Genomic DNA, 17,942 nt, shown 5'->3' on the forward strand with positions numbered 1-17,942 from the left:
TGAATATTTTGCTCAAACATTCAAAGGTTCAGTAAAATGACTTTAAATGAAAGAAGGAAGAAGTTAAATTCTGCACAAAGAGACCTTAATACACTGTATGTGCAGCGGTTTTCTGAACACCAGTGCCTCTGATTACTTTGCCAGGTGGTGAGATTTTTGGCTTTACACATGCTTTCCACTGCAGTGCTCCATTTAGGGACAGTGAAATTTCGAGACATTTCCCATTTCCTCTGCCCACTTTTGCACTTTCAACAGCTCACACACACACACACACACACACAGATGAAAGTGCTGCGAGGGATTGGTACAAAGGTGAATCACTTTTTTACGATAACAAAGCAAAGCAGCTTTGTTATCTGCTAGTTTCCTTTATTGTTTGTATATGATACAAGTAAACCTTTTGTTGAACACGCTTAATTGCAAAAATATCAATACCAGTCATATATTTGTTAATAAGATAAGATAAGATAATCCTTTATTAGTCCCGCAGCGGGGAAATTTACAGGATTTACAGCAGCATAGAGTATAGTGCAAACAAGAGACATAGTAAAATAAGCAATAAAAACAGTAAAGAATATTAAATAAGTAAAACTAAAGTAAAAAATCCACAATATTGAGTATGAAGCTAGAGCTAGCAGTCTGGTTATCTTAGCATACATTTTTCAGACTCTCGGAAAGAAACCACGCTAGCTGTTTGACTCTGTTTCCAGTCGTTATGCTAAGCTAGGCTAAACGCCTGCAGGCTCTGGCTCCATACTTAACACGCTTGCAAACATGAATGAGAGTGAAATTGATCCTCTCATCTGACTCTTGGTAAATAAGCATGATTTGTGAATTGTCGTAAAATGTCTTTAAATGAGCATCTGATCACTAAACCACTTGTGTAGTAACGTACTTATGTACAATTGATAATACTTTAAGATGATTGGAATGATTATATAGTTTATTTTGTTTCGGTTAATAGGCAACACTTCTTAAAAAATGTGTGTGCTTCCTCATATCACCTACTTGGTGCGCAGTCTTTGAACTCCAGGTCATCGATGGCGGCTCCTCCACTCAGGTCGCTCGAGCGGGTCCCCTCGAATATCACCTCAAAGTTCCTCAGCTGCCTCAGAGGGATTTCCACTCGGTTCCATTTGTTCCCTTGATGCCCCGTCTTGTTCCACGCCTCCCACAAATGGCTCTCCGTCTGAGGAGAAGAGCGGCGTTGACAAAGGGGACGACCATGTGGTGGCATTTTTGGTTACGACGTCAACTGTGATCATGGCATAGAGCCTGCAGCTATGATTACTATCAGAAACATATACGTCAAACGTTGAGTATCATTGTCAACAGTGAAGAAGTTAAAAATGAGCTGAAATGAACTCTTGGGACGACAAGCTGAGAAACAGTGAAAATCATCTGAGAGGACTCATTAAAGTCTCATTAGCATAACATCGTAGTAATAAGTTCCCTGCTTTAAAACCTGCTATTCAGAATGAAACCCTGCTCAGCCCGAGGTATGGTAATGGATTTCTCTCATGCCACATATGGAACATATTAGGAGACAGGCCGATGTGTATTCATCTGTAAGGCCTCTCTGTCTTTTCCCATGGTACAAACCAGACACTAAATCATGACTTATACCGCTTTGAAACAGCCAATGTGACTTTGAAAGGAGTTTTGGGGATGTACATTGTTGCGAGCCAGTATTTCAATGCGGTGTCAAGAGCATGAATGAGACATTTACAAAGTCATATCACGTCACATCTAAGATACACTGTTATGACATGAGAATAAGAGGAACTAGTACAGTACTTGTTGAAGCAGTAGAGAAACTGCAATGAATAGCCAGGGCTGTTATTTGAATCAATTACTGAACTCAACCGGTTTATAGTTGAGAAAGGCGTCTAACCGAGACAAGCCTTTGATTACTTCACACCGAACTCTTGCTCTGCAAAGATGGAAAATACTATCAAATTGTTTATTTAAACCAGTATGAATATGACTTGTAAAAAAATTGGACTAGCAAATAACATTATCAATTATAAATCATTCATTTGATCAAGCTCCAAAACAGTTACCACCTGTTTTTATGGCACCCACAAACCCTCTCTTTATCCTCTTAAAACCCATTTGCCCTTCAGTGACGAACCTATTTGGCATACCAAAAAGGGATGAAAACTAAACAGACAAAGATGAGGACACTTTTCTTTTGTAGCCAGCAAGGTAACAAAAACAGGCGCACCAAAAACATCATGGTGCAAGACAAAGAGAAAATATTGTTTATGTCAAAAAAAGTTACTAATTGAGACCTGCGTTTATATGCCAAAATGTTTAGCCACTACAAAGTATCTGCTGGAGCTCCGCTTTTAAGAACACATTTTAGAGAAAGTACAAAGGTTATGTTTTTCATAAATACTGTAGCCTTCAGATTAAGCCGAGAAACATTGAATTTGAGACAACTCAGACAAATCTATTTCAAAGATGAATAAAGAAGGCGAAGAAAGATAATACCGTCCTCTCTGCAGCATTGGCTACAGTCCACAGCAGTTACATCAAAAGCATAAAGCAAAGCATAAAACTAAACAAAAAACATTTCAGGAAAAAGCTGGTGTTTCTATATATTTTTTGAAGATCAAAACCAACAATGAATTGAACCTGATCCTGTGCAGCCAAAGCCGGATCTTATTCCTCTGTGCCAAAGAGCTGCATTGTGCATTTCAACGCTGAAAATAGTCCCCATCAAAGATTGCCGTGTCCGGCTGTTTAGGAAATCAAAGTTTATATTCATGAACCATTTTCAAAGGTTCACGTCTGCAGTCTGAACTACTGGGTTTGGGGCAAAGTATCGAGAGAACAACTAACATGTTGGTTTTGGTCTTTTAATAATACGATAAGGAGAATGCAAAATATTGCCAGCCTTATCTTTTACCTGAAATCCAGAAGCAAGCTGGATGCATCACATCTGTAAGCAACCTGCCAGCTAGAGAGGAAGAAATATAGATTCAAGTGTCCTCATTGTGACTTGCATATAAATCACATCCCTTTTTGTCTGTTTTCTATCTTGTTTCTCGCTTGAAGTGATTGGAGTGATCTTCTTCGGCTTCAGGTCAATGCAGAGTGCTGGCTGGTTAAACCGCAGTGCGTTTAATAGAAGACAGTATAGATTTAACTACCCATCCTCCCAAGGTTCACGAGTCCAATATTAAGACTGGTATACATCGGAAATTATTCACAAGTGTCCTTGTCCTCACGTCTTTTTAAAAAGGTGACTGAATGACTGAAGGTCCAGAACATCATTAATTCAGATTGAAGACAGTGTCACGCTGAGAAGTCTCAAACTTTTTTTGGACATTGCAGGTGAGCAGCTAAACTGATGATACAAAACAGAGATAAATAACTGTATTGGAAGTTGCAAGATGTGGCCGGAGGCTTGACTGCAGTAAAAAAAAAAAAGGGACCGGGTCTAATGTACTGGAGACCAGAGGACAAGCAATGTCATATCCTACTCTGCAGTTTGAAAGCCTATTAAAATGCACCCTTGGGTGAGGCAGGCACAGGCTGTCTCCTCTGCTTTACGCCAGCGGAGACCTGGCTTGAAATAATCTTGTTACTGTGAGGGCAGAGCATAGATTATTAGGCAGCGTTACAGCGGGATTTATCCAGATTTATGTCATGGAATAAAAGCTCAAACCATTAAAGCGGCCTTAGAGTGAGGAGAGTGCGGCGCTGGCATGTGTAGCTCACACTTGACGTCTCGGTGGCGAATCAGTCGAGGCGTTTACTCGATCAATTTGAAGGTTGCGGCGCTGGCATGTGTAGCTCACACTTGACGTCTCGGTGGCGAATCAGTCGAGGCGTTTACTCGATCAATTTGAAGGTTCATTTCCTGCGCTCGCAGCCAAGGCAATGCAACCACGAATTCCGTTTGCTCAAAGTGAAGAGTGTATATAAATATACATAATTTATTCTATTATCCCCCCTTGGTGACAGCCAAGAGACCCAAAATAGAACAAAGAAAAATGCAATCACAATAAAACGCTTATTTTATTGAAATCCCCTACATCTGAACCATATAGTGAATGTTCCACTGAGCAGAAATCCAATTTGTATTCATGTCCTTTTCATTGTATGGAGCTGCTGGCAACGGTTTCTCTGCCGGATCACCTTCAATTCAGAGTGCATCCACTTACTGTGTTCCATCTCTGCTTAGTTTAGAAATGTTACAACACTGGTATATTAGCTTAATGTTTATATGAGAAAAGTGCTCTACAACAACGCTTCAGACAAGAACCGGTTGAAATGATTATCTCGGTCATGCGATATTTTACTTGGGAAGAACATCCTTCCTTTGGTTAAGGGGCGGACGTTTGGTTCACCATAATGGCAGGCCACATTTGAACCCACTACACCATAGATAACGACATAAATGAGCACGCGGCTGGCTATGAAGCATCGTTTTGAAGTAATTTCCCTCATTCATCATGATTTCATTGTGGATTTGTCACCATGCAAGGCCTGCTCTCATAAAATGTTAGGAAATGTACGTGATGTCTAAAGAGAAAGTAGGATATTCCATGCATGAAATGGAAAAGTCTCGTTCAACTCCAAAAAGTATGTTTCGGTAAAAGTTTCACATTTTGTGAAATATGTGTATTTGGAGTCTTTGAATGCGGCTAACACATTAACCTACACAAAACCCTTCTTGTTGTTTTCACACTTTTTACAGTGTAAAGGTAGCCTTAGAGGGGCTGGTAGGTGGATTTTGTTATCTTCGGATAAAGCCGGTTTCCAGTCTTTATGCTAAGCTAAGCTTGGTGTGAATGAAGGTGTGAATGCACCCAGGATGCATTGAGATCCTGTTTGTCAGAACACATTCAGAGGTGGTCTGGGCTGCAGTTTGTACATGAATGTGTCCCACTGAAGGACTGCCGGCTATTCAACTGATGTGTGTGTGTTTGTGTGTGTGAACACTTTCTTCAAGTGAGGAAATAGAATATTCACAGTTATTTCTAGTCCCTTACACCTCTATCTGCACCTGATAATAAAGTAAAATCAAAAGCGTAAAACAGAATATGCCCTCTGCTCTCTGGCTGAATCTACATGTATCACGTGCAGTGTTGAATAGCAGATGAATACATGACAATGACACATCATTATCAGACTGCAGACTCAAAATTGTCTGCTGCACCACCCTCCTGCTTCACACGGACACCCTGCCATGTCCGGTCCACTCACTAATGAACAACGAGTCAAGCAGTTCACAGGCTTGGTGATATAAATAGACAGGACTGTTGAGCCCCTTGTGAGACTTCACAGAGGGAAACACTTGCCAGGTAAATATAATCCCCCCCCCCGACTCTGTGCCTCCCACTGAATCCTCCAGCATCATTACCATACCTGCCTTTGTTCTTCAACCAACCTTTAAAGGATGCCTCACACTGTATTTACACGATGAGGGTGTGTGTATTTGCAGGCATGCCTGTGCAAATGTGTGTTCATATTTGTCTTTATGTAGTTGTTTTGACACAAGGCACCATTGATGCTATGAAAATGCTGTAAATTATAGCACAAAGCAATAATCTGTAAGTGCTAATGTCTTTGAACCTTCTAGGTCACACATGCACTTAATATGATTTATGTTGTAAGGGAGACTATAAGGACATAAAGCTAAACTAAGATATTGGTTCTCTCTCACACACACACACACACACACACACACACACACTCACACTGAACACAGATCAGGCAACACACACACACTTTAGTCAACGTGTAAAATCAGATGCGATGACCTCTGATCTCCGTCTTTGTAAGTGTGTGAGTGATTCCATCGCCTCATTTTCATGTGGGGAGCTAACCTTCTTTAAAAGGCCACGTTTTACATTTGCCACCTAAACGTGAACAAGCAGGACGTGTAAAATAGTCCACATGCATCCATCATGCCCTGTCTCTCACAGAGACACGTAATCAATCAAACAGCCAGTGGGCTTGACTGGAAAACTGGGAAAATCCCATGATTAAAAAATTTCTAGGAGCAGTGTTACATCGTCTACAACAGGCTTTAAAGTGCGATCAATACAATACAGTTGTAGGGCGGTAGTATTTGTATCATAAATCAATTCAAGACGGCATCACTTAATATGTCATCGAAATACAAAGGTGCTAGATTGAGTGTATGAGCAGTTTAGGAGAGACATGGCATGAATATATTTGAAGTTACTGTACAGTCAGAACATTCAATGGATTAGCCTGTTGATATTCTAAACCAAAAATGAATCACTACTTTTCTCAGTACTTTCTTACCCCATTGGTTCCAAGCAACCCTGAACCTAACAACCCGTTGGCGGGTTTGATAGAAATGCTTTCTTAAAAAAAAAAATACACTGTTTAATCATAGAAAAGCTTAAAAGTCCCTTTATTCTATATGTCTCGTTTAAAATTCCTCCAAAAACAAGATGTTTGGACTAACCAGATCCTGTAGAAAACATTCAATTCTGTACGCCACATTTATTTTTTTTAAAGTAATTATCAAAGAAATTCAACTTGCATGTTTTTCGTTTTTTAAATGTGTTATACTGGAGAAGACACATTATTGAGTTCTCCCTTCTTCTAGCCATGGTTGTGCAGTTTCCAAAGAGTTGCAGAACTTATATATTGCAGTGAAAAAAGCTTTTTACATATTCAAATTCAGGCTTTTACTATACAGGTTATACCTAAGTCTTGTTTCTGGTCTTTATGTTGGATTTGTGCAAAAAAGAGCCATATTCTGTGGTATCTATCTTGTTAACCTTTACTGTCCTCAATCACTTTGAACAACAATTCATGTTTGGTTTCAGTCTTTTTATGGCATATATGTTTACAATAAGAAAAACTAAGGCTTTTATATTTATATTTTAACTGCTGATGGAGCTTTTACTTAGAGAATAATTTAGATTTTCTCATGTAAACACAATCGCATCATGAGCTCTGTTGCCTCTATGACTTGGCTGCTGCAGAATGAGAAAGTGTCATTTTTTTTGCAAGAGTAATGATATGCAAATTCTGCATGGTGGGATCCAGCATCTTGCTGTTTGAAGACACAAATTGGCAAGATTATCTGCTGACGTGTTTTGAAAATGTTGCTAACGGTTTCTGCAGCGCACACAAGGACACGCTAGCAATCATGCTCGTGCTGTGCATAAGTGAGCATGTGAGACAAATCTGCACACTTAGACACACAATCACACATTGAAAAAAAAGAATCTATTCTGGCACAACTCCTGCAGCTTGACCTTGAGTTGCACCTGACCAAGTTAAATGAAGTTGGGACTACACAGACCACAGGCTGGAGCCACAGTAAATCACAGCAGAATTTCAATGGCAGAAAAGCTGCGAGCAGAAACCTTAATCCCTGAAAAGTCAACCATGCATGCACAAACTGGATGGCTGAATGCCAAACAAGCAAGACTGCCTTGAGGACTGGCAGGGCTGGTGTGTGCCCAGATGGTGTGGTGAGGCTTAACTGGGCCGAAGATGTGACCACGACCACCGTGACTCATCTCAACCCCCCCCCCACACACACACACACACACACACACAGATCCAAAAAACAGAGAGATTGACAGCCGCACCTCTCGCTTCTACAAAATTACTGACAACACTACACAGCAGCGCTAATATGACATAATTACTGTCAGTATTAATATGATTTAGTATGATCTGGCTTTGATAACAGCGCTTGATGGAAAGAGACGGGTCTGCAGGGTTCGTTTTAAAAAGCTATCATGAACTGGCATCAGTTAGGTTCATAATTTCTTATTACGAGTGTGTTAGTCAAAAACTCCCTTCTTGTGCAGGTGGTTTACCTTGATCAGCAGGCGGATTTTTCCTGAGGCCATGTGGGAAATGTAGTACCAGAAGGAGAGCTTGCAGATGGCGCTTGACTCTTTCCAAACAGAGCTCCTTATATGAGCCTTATCGCCTTTGAGTCCCACCGGTGTAGCTTCCAGATAGACGAAATGACCTAAAGAGAAGAAGGAAAAAAATAAAGTGATGAAGGAGAAGTTGAAGGAGACAAGGCAAAGAGGAATTGATAACCATCTCTGTATGAGCAGCTCTTGCAGCCAGTGACAAATTACAGGACTGTCAAGGGCGAGGGGCCGCAGAGTAATCGCTGACGGTTGAATGCAAAAACAAAGGGAGTGCATCTGTGCATTCATGTCTCTTTCAATGTGGCAATTGTTTTCTACATAACTAATAATTTCAGAGAGCTTTTTTCATTATAACTTATAGGAATGTACATAAACATAACACAAGTTTAAAATTTATAGTTCGAATCCTTCAGATCTTCATGAAATCAAACCCTTTTTTTAATATAATCCATGGTCTGCATTTTCTCACCACCAATTATCTTCCTAGTTTAAATTGTTAGTGGCCGTGTCCGCCATTCCCATTTTGGATTCATGATGCTTCTCACGAAAGCGGGATTCTAAGTTTTGTCTGCAAATGTACATACCTGTTCATTTATTCATGTGCATCACTTTTTACCATGCACACTGTATAATGGTGTTACAGCCCTAGACGCCCGGCATCAATCACCTTACGGCTCACCTGCTCTACATTGATTTAGTCATGAATTAAACAGCATGGAGAGCTACTGCAGCATTTCAGGTCTGACTAATAGGAATTAAAAAAATCAGCTCAGTTTCATTCACTCTGATTATTCAAAACCACCCAGAAGTGAAGGTGCACTTAAATTATACAATGGTAATCCAAAGAGGAGGCTAGAACAGCAAGGAACTTCATTTAAATGAGATATTTTAAAACTTTTAAATTAGCTGTAAGTGTGTACATTGTGAACACTTACCACTTTCATCCATCAACGTGTGGTCGTATGGCGGCCGTATGCTTTTCGCAGATCCGGTCCCCAGCGTCCAATCAAAGTTATCTGCCATGGAGCTCTTCCAGCCACAGCGGCCGTTCTCAAAGGAGCAGGAAGTCCCACAATCCTTCTCGTCAGTGCCGTCGCCACAGTCGTCTGTGAAGTCGCAGATCTGCCCCGGAGTGAAACACAGGCCATTTTCACAAGGCAGGGAGCCTGAAGGACAGGAGCCTGAAAATGAGACACACACATAAAATATATTTCAGACAGGTTGTGTTTGTTCCCCAACATCAGTGTGTAGCTGTGTATGTTCTAACATGTAAAGTAATCTGTTTCCCAGCAAGGACATGGTCTGTCGACATCATGACACATGTTTATGTTTTATTGTACAGAGCGAAACTTAGGGGTCAGAGGTCAAGGTTAAGAGGAGAGAAATACGTCTGTTCATCTTCTTGCTGTAGGTTAGATGAAAGGAATGATAACACTGTGGGCGGCTGTGGCGTAGTGGAGAGCAAGGTAGTTCTCCATTCAGAGGTGGTTCGATACCCGGCTTCGGCAGTCGATGTGTCCTTGGGCAAGACACTTAACCCCAAGTTGCTCCCGAAGGCTTGCCATCGGTGTGGACTGGATGTTGCATGAATGTTAGTTAGAGTCTGATGGTGGCACCTTGCATGGTAGCCTGTCATCAGTGTGTGAATGGGTGAATGATATGTAATATACTACTGATTGTAAGTCGCTTTGGATAAAAGTGTCTGCTAAATGACTGTAATGTAATGTAACACTCACATGACTGTACTGTAAATATCAAGCTTCTGCAGCCTGTTAGCTTAGCATAAAGACTGAAAACAGGGTGACACAGATGGCTCAGTCCAAAGGTAATCAGAAAGTACCTACCATCACCTCTAAAGCCACTGATTAACATTGTATTTGTTTAATCTGTACAAAGTTACTGCAGTCTGCAAATAAACATCGTCACTAAATGACCTTTTAAATAGTAAGTTGTCTCCTTTATATTTCGGTTTTCGTACACATTAAACAAATGAGATATAACATGTTAATCAATGAGCTTTAGAGGTGCCGGTAGGATGTGTTGTTACTTTTAAACAGAGCCACCCAAACAGTTTCTCCCTGTTTCCAGCCTTTATGCTAAAATGAGCTAACCATGTGCTGGCTGTAGCTTCACATTTACCCTGCAGACATGAGAGGCTATCGAGCTTCTCATCAAGTCTCCACAAAAAAGCACATAAGAATAGTTCCTGAAATGTCTAACTTTTCCTTTAAAAATTGAATAGTGCAATGATAAAAAACAAAAAAATCAGCATACTGTCTTTTTATCTTCTATATACGCTGTTCTTCACCAGACTCAACAGCAACCTAAGACTTCAGTATTAACTTCAGAGCGTAAGAAGTCATCTCAAGAGTGAGGAGACCATCTGCATTCAGAATCAGTTTCTTTTTTAAGAAGCTTAAGAAGACAAGGAAGCATGGGGGCACATCAGCGGATCATAGGGTGACGGTGCTGCTGGAGGCTGTAATCTGCTTCTTTTGGGCGCCAGGCATTCCAGCAGGGTCAGTGCTTGGTTTTTGGGGAGTGTTAGAAAGGGAGATGAGGCGTGATGAAGAGGGGTGGTCCCTGTAAGTAAAGGAGAGAAAGGGGTATAAGTCCCCCCCCCCTAATCCTTTGTTCTTCTTCGGATGCAGAGGACCAGAAGCAATGTGCCGCAACAAAAGGCACATAGGAAGCCAGGAAGCCACGGCTCCCCACTGTGAAGCCGGGCTGCCTCACCACCTGATGTGCAGCATACTGGTGGATTTATTTAAAGAATAGTTAATGGTTGAAGTTAATAATTCTCCCAGAACAGCTTCATCTCTTTACATATGCAGTTCTTCACCCATAACTTCCAGAATGTACTCATTTGTCCTCATTAACTCAAGTACATATCTTGTTACATGGAAAACTTTGTGGGTCCACATTGCTGTTTGTAATGTGACCAAATGTCCTCATATACAGTATATCTGTCACCCTTTTTGGCACACTGCCCCCTGGTGCAAGGATGTTACCCCAGATCAACTTTTTAATGAAATCTTACTTCTGGAATAAGAATTCTGATGTATAAAGTGAAGGATTTTGTCCAATCAGGCCAACGAAAAGGTGCCACGTGATCTGTTGTATCGACCATATGCTGTAATTTTTATTCCATTCTTTTCTTTTAATAATGTCTAAATAAAGCTTCATCATGTCCCTGGTCCCTGCCTTTCTTTGTCCTGCTCCATGACACACAGATACAGTGACAGCATCATAACCACATTACTCTTACAGATAAGTCAACATCGCCAGGATGCGCATTGTGATCAAAAGCTTTCAATTTGAAGAATACATTAAATTTATGACATCAGAGGCCACTGACGATAAGAGGAGGACAGAGAGAACAAGTCTAGTTACTAGTCTAAGTGATTGCTGGCTTCACCCATCTGTTGTAATAATGTTATGACAGTATCAGTTTACGATCACTGTTATTAATTCAATTACATGTTTTAGCGTTGACGCCATTGTTTGTGGTGGTGCATTATATTCAGAGGTTTTTCTAATATTCAGCCTGCCTCATGTATGTGAGTAGAGAAGTGACAAGAACATCTTTAACTACGACCTCAATAATAAGCACACGATTCATCATCAAAAACTGAACGTTATGAGCTTCGTAAGAGGTAGATTTTATTTGCAGGGCTGTTATATTGGACTGCATTAGATTGTACAGCTGTACCTATTAAAGTGGCCACTGTCGGTGACTGTGTGGCAGTGTACAGTAAATGTTACTTAAGCCTTTCTTCAGACGTGACAGAACATTCACAGAAAGAATCACTTGCAAATTGACATGGAGGGAGAAGAGATTGCCAATGAAGCCCTCGAATTAGCATTGTGAGCGGGAGATATTTCCATTTCCCTTCCAGTGAATGTAATATAATGCATCATTCTCATCACTTTCATTACTCATTAGGTAAAGATTCCTGCTGCTCCAGTTCATGAAGACTGACATTGCTCTAGCAGAGACTGGCAAGACGTTCATTTGGGACTCTTATTCTGATTTGCTCACGTTATTCTTTTATTTTGTCATGCAGTTGGTATAAAAATATACATAGTGGTCTCTCAATGTGCTAAACCAATGTTGACAGCGCTTTGTTGTTAAAATAGTTTGAAGGTAATCTTCAATCCTGTTAAAGCCAAGATAAACAAACAAAAAAACGCATCAGCACATGATTCAGTGTGTCTCACCACTCCATCATATAATAAGTGACAGTATTATAAAATGAAGCAGCGGAGGAAAAATGCCCCCGAGGCGCTGCAGTTTATAATTACAGTTCCTGCTGTCTTTGGCCTCATCAGCACGGTACGTTCTCTGCAGCCTGCAGCAGCTAAGGAGACACTTCTCTCTCACGCCCGAAGACGAGCTTCACTGTCAGGGCAGCGCTGTTACTCCACGTCTTAACCTTCAAGAAATATTACTCTCACACGGACTCACATCCCTTTCTATTTCCATCCTGCGTTATTTGCTCTGCTTTTTCTTGTTCTGAAAATGATTCTGTCATTTCTGCCCTCTCTTACTGGCAACATTTCTTCTTTCTGTTATTTCTCAACCTTGTTATTCTTTACAGTCTTTATGATAGATGTGCCCAGCGCCTTTACTCAAGCTACAGTCACTTACAGTATAAATATATATATATATATATATATATATATATATATATACCACCTCCACTTCAAAACAAAGGAGGTGAATTCAATTTAACAGCAACATCTCTTTTCAAGGACCTTTGCAGTTACTCTGGAAGGGACTATTTGTTCCGTAGAAAGTAGTTGCACTTATCACAGTAAATCTGTTGATTATTCAAAGTAAAGAAGGCTTTGTTTCAAAGACATCACAAACAACGCTGCATTCACCTCCACTGTGTTTAAGTGTTCAACTTTTCTCAGCAGAAATCAATATCAAAACGCTGGTCAACACAGAAATATCATTCAAGCGTCCTTTTGATCCTCTAAAGTATATGTAAAGGCTTCAAGCAGAGTAGGATAGAAAATGTAATAAACAGCATTAACATGGAAGCATCATTAGCACGCAGAACTGTGTAAAATCAAAGTGATGTAGCGCTACTTCAGAGCTCCATAGGGACTGATTAATACCCCGACTCTGTGGGGGGCTAACTATTCACTGTTAGCACTTATACTGACGAATGCAAAGGGACAAGGTGACGGTGAAATGTGTAAGAGAAAGAGACAGCTGTGAGGAAAACCTTAAAAAAGAAAAGAAAAAAAATTCACACTTCTGCTGCTGGAGATAAGCATTCTCCTGCTCATCTAAGAAATACAGGGAGACTCCTGCAGAGTCCACACAGACTCACCATTTCTGAGCACAGACAATCCAGAAACTCTCTCAACTCCCCGACATCCGATACAAAAGAAAGGCAATAAAATTAATAGGCCAATTATACTCGCAGTAACAATGGCAATGAATCAGCTCTTGTTCGTTTCTCTCGCCTCTTAAAGGGTTCCCTCTTAAAGAATGTAAAGGATGCAGACAAACTACTAATAGATGAATGGTTACCAGGTCTGAGATAAAGAGCTTGCTCTACTCAGTCAGTGCTCAGACAGACGGTGATTAAGTCAAGCAAATGTTTCAGAGTCTCTCTGAGTTTTTCCTTCAGAACAATTTCAGAAGTTTTGATTCTTGTCAAAAGACAACTACATTTTTACTGTGCCTTTTCTTCATATCTCAACATTAGCCCGGTAGAAACAGGATGTCAATAAAAGACAACTCCCCTGTTTACACCACAACAGTATATGTGAGAGTCTATCATGTTGCTCCATGTTTACCCAGAAACATCCAACAGATTTTAGGAATGTCCTCAATTTCCCGGAGGTCTGACACATTTTTTGGTCATGATTATGACGACTAGGTGAATCTAATTTTGTTTTCTTTATAACAATTGCATCAATTTCTGAAACTGCCAGTTATCTTCTTCCAAAAGAAAACATGGTTCTGATATGTCAGCAGCCAATAATCCTCTTATTGCTCATTCAACAGCAAACTATCACAGTGAAGGTCATTAAAATTGCAATTATCTACATTTTAGTAACGCAATATCTTTCCTTAATCAGATAAATAATCCAATTTTCGGCACTTGGGGATCCACAGCTGTGTTCTACACATGCTGTCAGTCATTCTTTAACATTTCGAAATATTCTCATGAGGTAAAAACAGCCCAAAAGCTATACAGTTATTTAGTAAAAGAAAGAAGAAGACTGCCATCCCAGAACTTTCTTTCACAATGGAATTAGAAAGCTGTAATTGACTGTAGTTCTTTCAGGATCAACAATAAAATACAAAGTACCAGCGACACACTGGCCTTCCTCTGGGCTCCGGTCCTTTGCAGAAACACAGTGGCCTTTTATTATTGCTCCAGTACGAACAAGCAAGGCTTTGAACTCTTATTCTTGTTTTGCAAGGACAGTGCCTTGTTGAACCATAGTCTTTGTCTACTCAGCTTAAAGGGAATGCTTCACGCCCCAAATGACCTGTTTTGTATACCAATTATTCACCAGTGTGACCTTGAATGAAACAGTTTTTCTCGTGTGCCTCAATAGTGAACAGAGAATCAAAAAAAACATAGTGATGAATAAAAGTAAATGGGATCAAAACTATATCAAAACATCAAGCATAATCAAAGTCTCATTCATGTACTTTTCTGGGGGCAGAAAATCCCCCGAGATAAAGTGCATTAGGGTGCAGATCTAAAGCCATGTTAGTGACATTGTACATCTATCTAGTTAATATCAGCCACAGTATACGGCCGAGAGGCTGCAGCAGCATTAGCTGTGCAAGAGGATATGTTTGGCAGTAACCCACCAGGCATCAGATGCTCACACGCAATGCATCCTTGTACATGTAGGCACTGCTGGCATGGCTCCGTGAGCAGGAGACCTCAGCTTTCTCGGTCAATAGATAGGGCGCATTGAGGAATTTTACATACATTTAGCAACAACGCTGATTTGACATCCACATAAAAAGGTGGTAAGTTTTCCCTTTAAGTTAACTGATCACAAAAGTTATTACAAATCAATATAATTAGCTGAACCAAATGTAATGGCAATTCATCCAGTTGCTGTTGAATATTTCACTTAGAAATACAAAATGTTAGCCTCGTGGTGGCGTTAAAGGAAAAGAACCGGAGTCAAGTTGTGGGATTCATCTACTGGGGACCATGACTGTCAGTACAAGATTTTAAAGCAAATCGTTTAACAGTTGTTGAGATATTTAAGTCCAAACCAAAGTGGTGGACCAAAGTGACATTGTGTTCTTGTAGAATGAAGAACTATTTTGAAAGGCAACTCAAGGAGACAGTAGGATTAAAGTAAATCAAATTTAGTTATAATGTGATGGATGAAAGTCATGATAACAACATCAAAGAGATTAGTCCCTGAAAAATACAGCAGTTCTTTGTAATGTTTTGAGTTCAAGGGGGGTCCGGCAGGATTCGGAGGGGAAAGTAGGGGGAACACAGCTGGAGCAGAGAAAAAAAAAAGAGCTTATCATACATAAAACAACGGAGACAAAGTACCTTGGGTACAAAGTACCTACCTGCAGTAGGCGGGGGAGTATCGTCCTCTACTGTAGCTGAGAAAGCGAGCAGACACCCTGGTGAGAAAGTGATGTCATCCAGGCAGATGTCACCCTTCGGACTTTGGACCTTGCCCTCAAACATGACTTGAAAGTCCCTTTTGTGGCTCAGCGGGATCTCCCTCATCTGCCAGTAGTTGCCCTGATCTCCCGTCACGTTCAGTAAGAGGTGAAGATGCCCTTCGCTTTTACTGAACACGCTGATGGTCCCGATGCCGTCTCCAGACATGTGGAAATAGAAACGCATCTGGACAAAGGACGGGAAATTAAGAATATGTCAAAAAAAGGCACTGACTTACAGAGTGTGCAGATGTGAATGATACCTTACAATTTCTTCTCATATAAACAGTATAAGAGGATAACATAATAGCTGTTTTTTTGGAGCCACATATTTGAAGAAAAATAGATTATGCAATCAGAGTGTTGTAAAGAGTAACAGGCATATTACACATTGTTACTGACTACTACATAGACACACACATGTTTGGAACTCTGACACTGCTTTCTTTTCCATTATCTTTTTCACTTTCCTCTCTCGACAATAACTATTACTCCTCATGGCAGAATATGGAAAGAAACCAAAATTATGGGCATAGAAAGGTGATTAAATTTGAATCCAGTTTTTAGATCGATATCACTTTTTCCTTTCAGTCCTCGTCTTTATTAAAGCTTGGGGATTCATTGTCTCTTCACACACAGAACTGAGACAGTGATATGTTTTATAGGCTCTCTCTACAAATGGAGGCGTGTAAGAGCTGCAGCAGCGCAACTACACCCTCCATCTCTGGAGAGAGAGATTGCCCGTCCTTCTCTCCTTCTCCTCCTTCTCACTTCTCCCCTGCACAGTCCTCCCTTCACTTTAATTGGGGCCTTTTTTGCTGACTGTGTGACTGATTGACAGGTCAGAAGTGGGAGAAGACAGACCCGACGCGCAGAGCAAACTGAGCAGTCAATCAAGTCATCGCTCCCGGTAGAGCATGGGGCCGACAGATGGGAGGCGCTAACACATACACACAGACAAACTATTTAGTGCACAAGCACATACACTCAATTTGTGATTGCTTGTTAAGTTGCAACACAATTTCAACTGCAAGCTTAAAGGAATATTTCATCATCTCACACTTATTTACTTTCCTGCCGAGAGTTAGATTAGAGGATCGATACCACTCTCATGTACGTCTGCTAAATACAAAGCTACAGCCAGGAGCTCAGTTTAGGTTAGCATAAAGAAAAAAGGGGGAAATATAAACACGGTATTCATTTTGTTTGTTTAATGGTCCAGCAAATTACCTCCCTGACACCACAACTTGTTTTGGCACTTTGTTTGTGAAGGGATTCAAAATTAATACATTTAAAGTCAGGGTTCATTACATTTGGACAAAGCAAAGCTAGCTGTTTCCTCGTAGTTTCAGTCTGCATGCTAAACTAAGCCAACGTCTACTTTATATGTTTAACAGACACGTGTGTTATCGATCTTCTAATTTGTTCCCATAAAGTCAAACTAAAACAAATGTGATAACTGTAAATATAGTGAGTTGGTCCGTGTTAGCTTTTGTTATTTCCTAAACTAAAGTGATTCCAAATTTCATCTGTGAGCTTTACAGCTGATTACAACACTGTTTCTGCTGCCTCTTTAGTCTTAAGAACACTTAATAACACATCAATATACAAGATAATATAAAAATATGCAGCATCTTCAGTATGTAGTTAAAACATGGCAGACAGGGACCAATATAAATATACTTTTTTGCCCCTTTAAAATGGAACCAACTGCAGTAAATTAGATCCTCAGAATACATGTTAGCATTCATGTCAGGTAAACCACAGGAGTGCTAATGTTTTATTACATTTTTTTAGTGTGTCTTTAACGTTTTCCCTCTATTCTGATTGTCATAGTTTTTTGCATTTTACTTTTACTACTGTGGATGGTAATTCTTTATTTGAAGCTATATAATCTATGCAGAATATTTATTCTCAAGGGAGCATCAATGCAAAAATAGATTGTCAATATATTGATCTTGTTTTCCAGTTTACAGAATGAACTAAAAATTTGAACCAATCTTTAGTGTTGTCTTGTTTTTTGGTTGCAGTTCGACCTCCGCCTCACCTTGCACTGTGAGCTCCTGCGGCTCAGTAAGGGTCCTGATATGCGGGCGGCGTCTCCGGCTGCCTGGGGGAAGGAGCTCTCCAGGTAGAGGTAGTGCCCCGAGGGGTCCCTCAAGGTATGGTCACTCGATGGCCCCGTGCCAACTGTGGGGGTGCTGCCCGCTTTGATCAGCCAATCAAAGTCATCCTGTCGGCACTGACGCCAGGAACAGAGGTCAAACTCAAAGCTGCAGCGCCCACTGAAGCCCTCTGAAAGACAGCAAAGACAAGTTAAATCGATCCAGGCTATCGATATAAGTATCTGTCATCAGTCAGACATG

At 40.5% G+C, this 17,942-nt stretch overlaps 1 protein-coding gene across 1 annotated transcript in view; it reads right to left on the reverse strand.

Annotated features, from left to right (window-relative positions):
* malrd1 (MAM and LDL receptor class A domain containing 1) overlaps nt 1-17,942 on the reverse strand; it is a 51,411-nt gene that overhangs the window by 14,835 nt on the left and 18,634 nt on the right. The window contains exons 17-21 of the mRNA XM_054623308.1: nt 17,624-17,871; nt 15,478-15,763; nt 8,831-9,076; nt 7,830-7,987; nt 1,009-1,189 (exon numbers count right to left, since the gene is read on the reverse strand). Coding sequence (XP_054479283.1) covers nt 1,009-1,189; nt 7,830-7,987; nt 8,831-9,076; nt 15,478-15,763; nt 17,624-17,871 — 1,119 coding nt within the window. The remainder of the gene's footprint in view (nt 1-1,008; nt 1,190-7,829; nt 7,988-8,830; nt 9,077-15,477; nt 15,764-17,623; nt 17,872-17,942) is intronic.

Source organism: Anoplopoma fimbria, chromosome 21 (assembly GCF_027596085.1).
Source record: "Anoplopoma fimbria isolate UVic2021 breed Golden Eagle Sablefish chromosome 21, Afim_UVic_2022, whole genome shotgun sequence".
In the NCBI taxonomy this organism is placed as follows: domain Eukaryota; kingdom Metazoa; phylum Chordata; class Actinopteri; order Perciformes; family Anoplopomatidae; genus Anoplopoma; species Anoplopoma fimbria.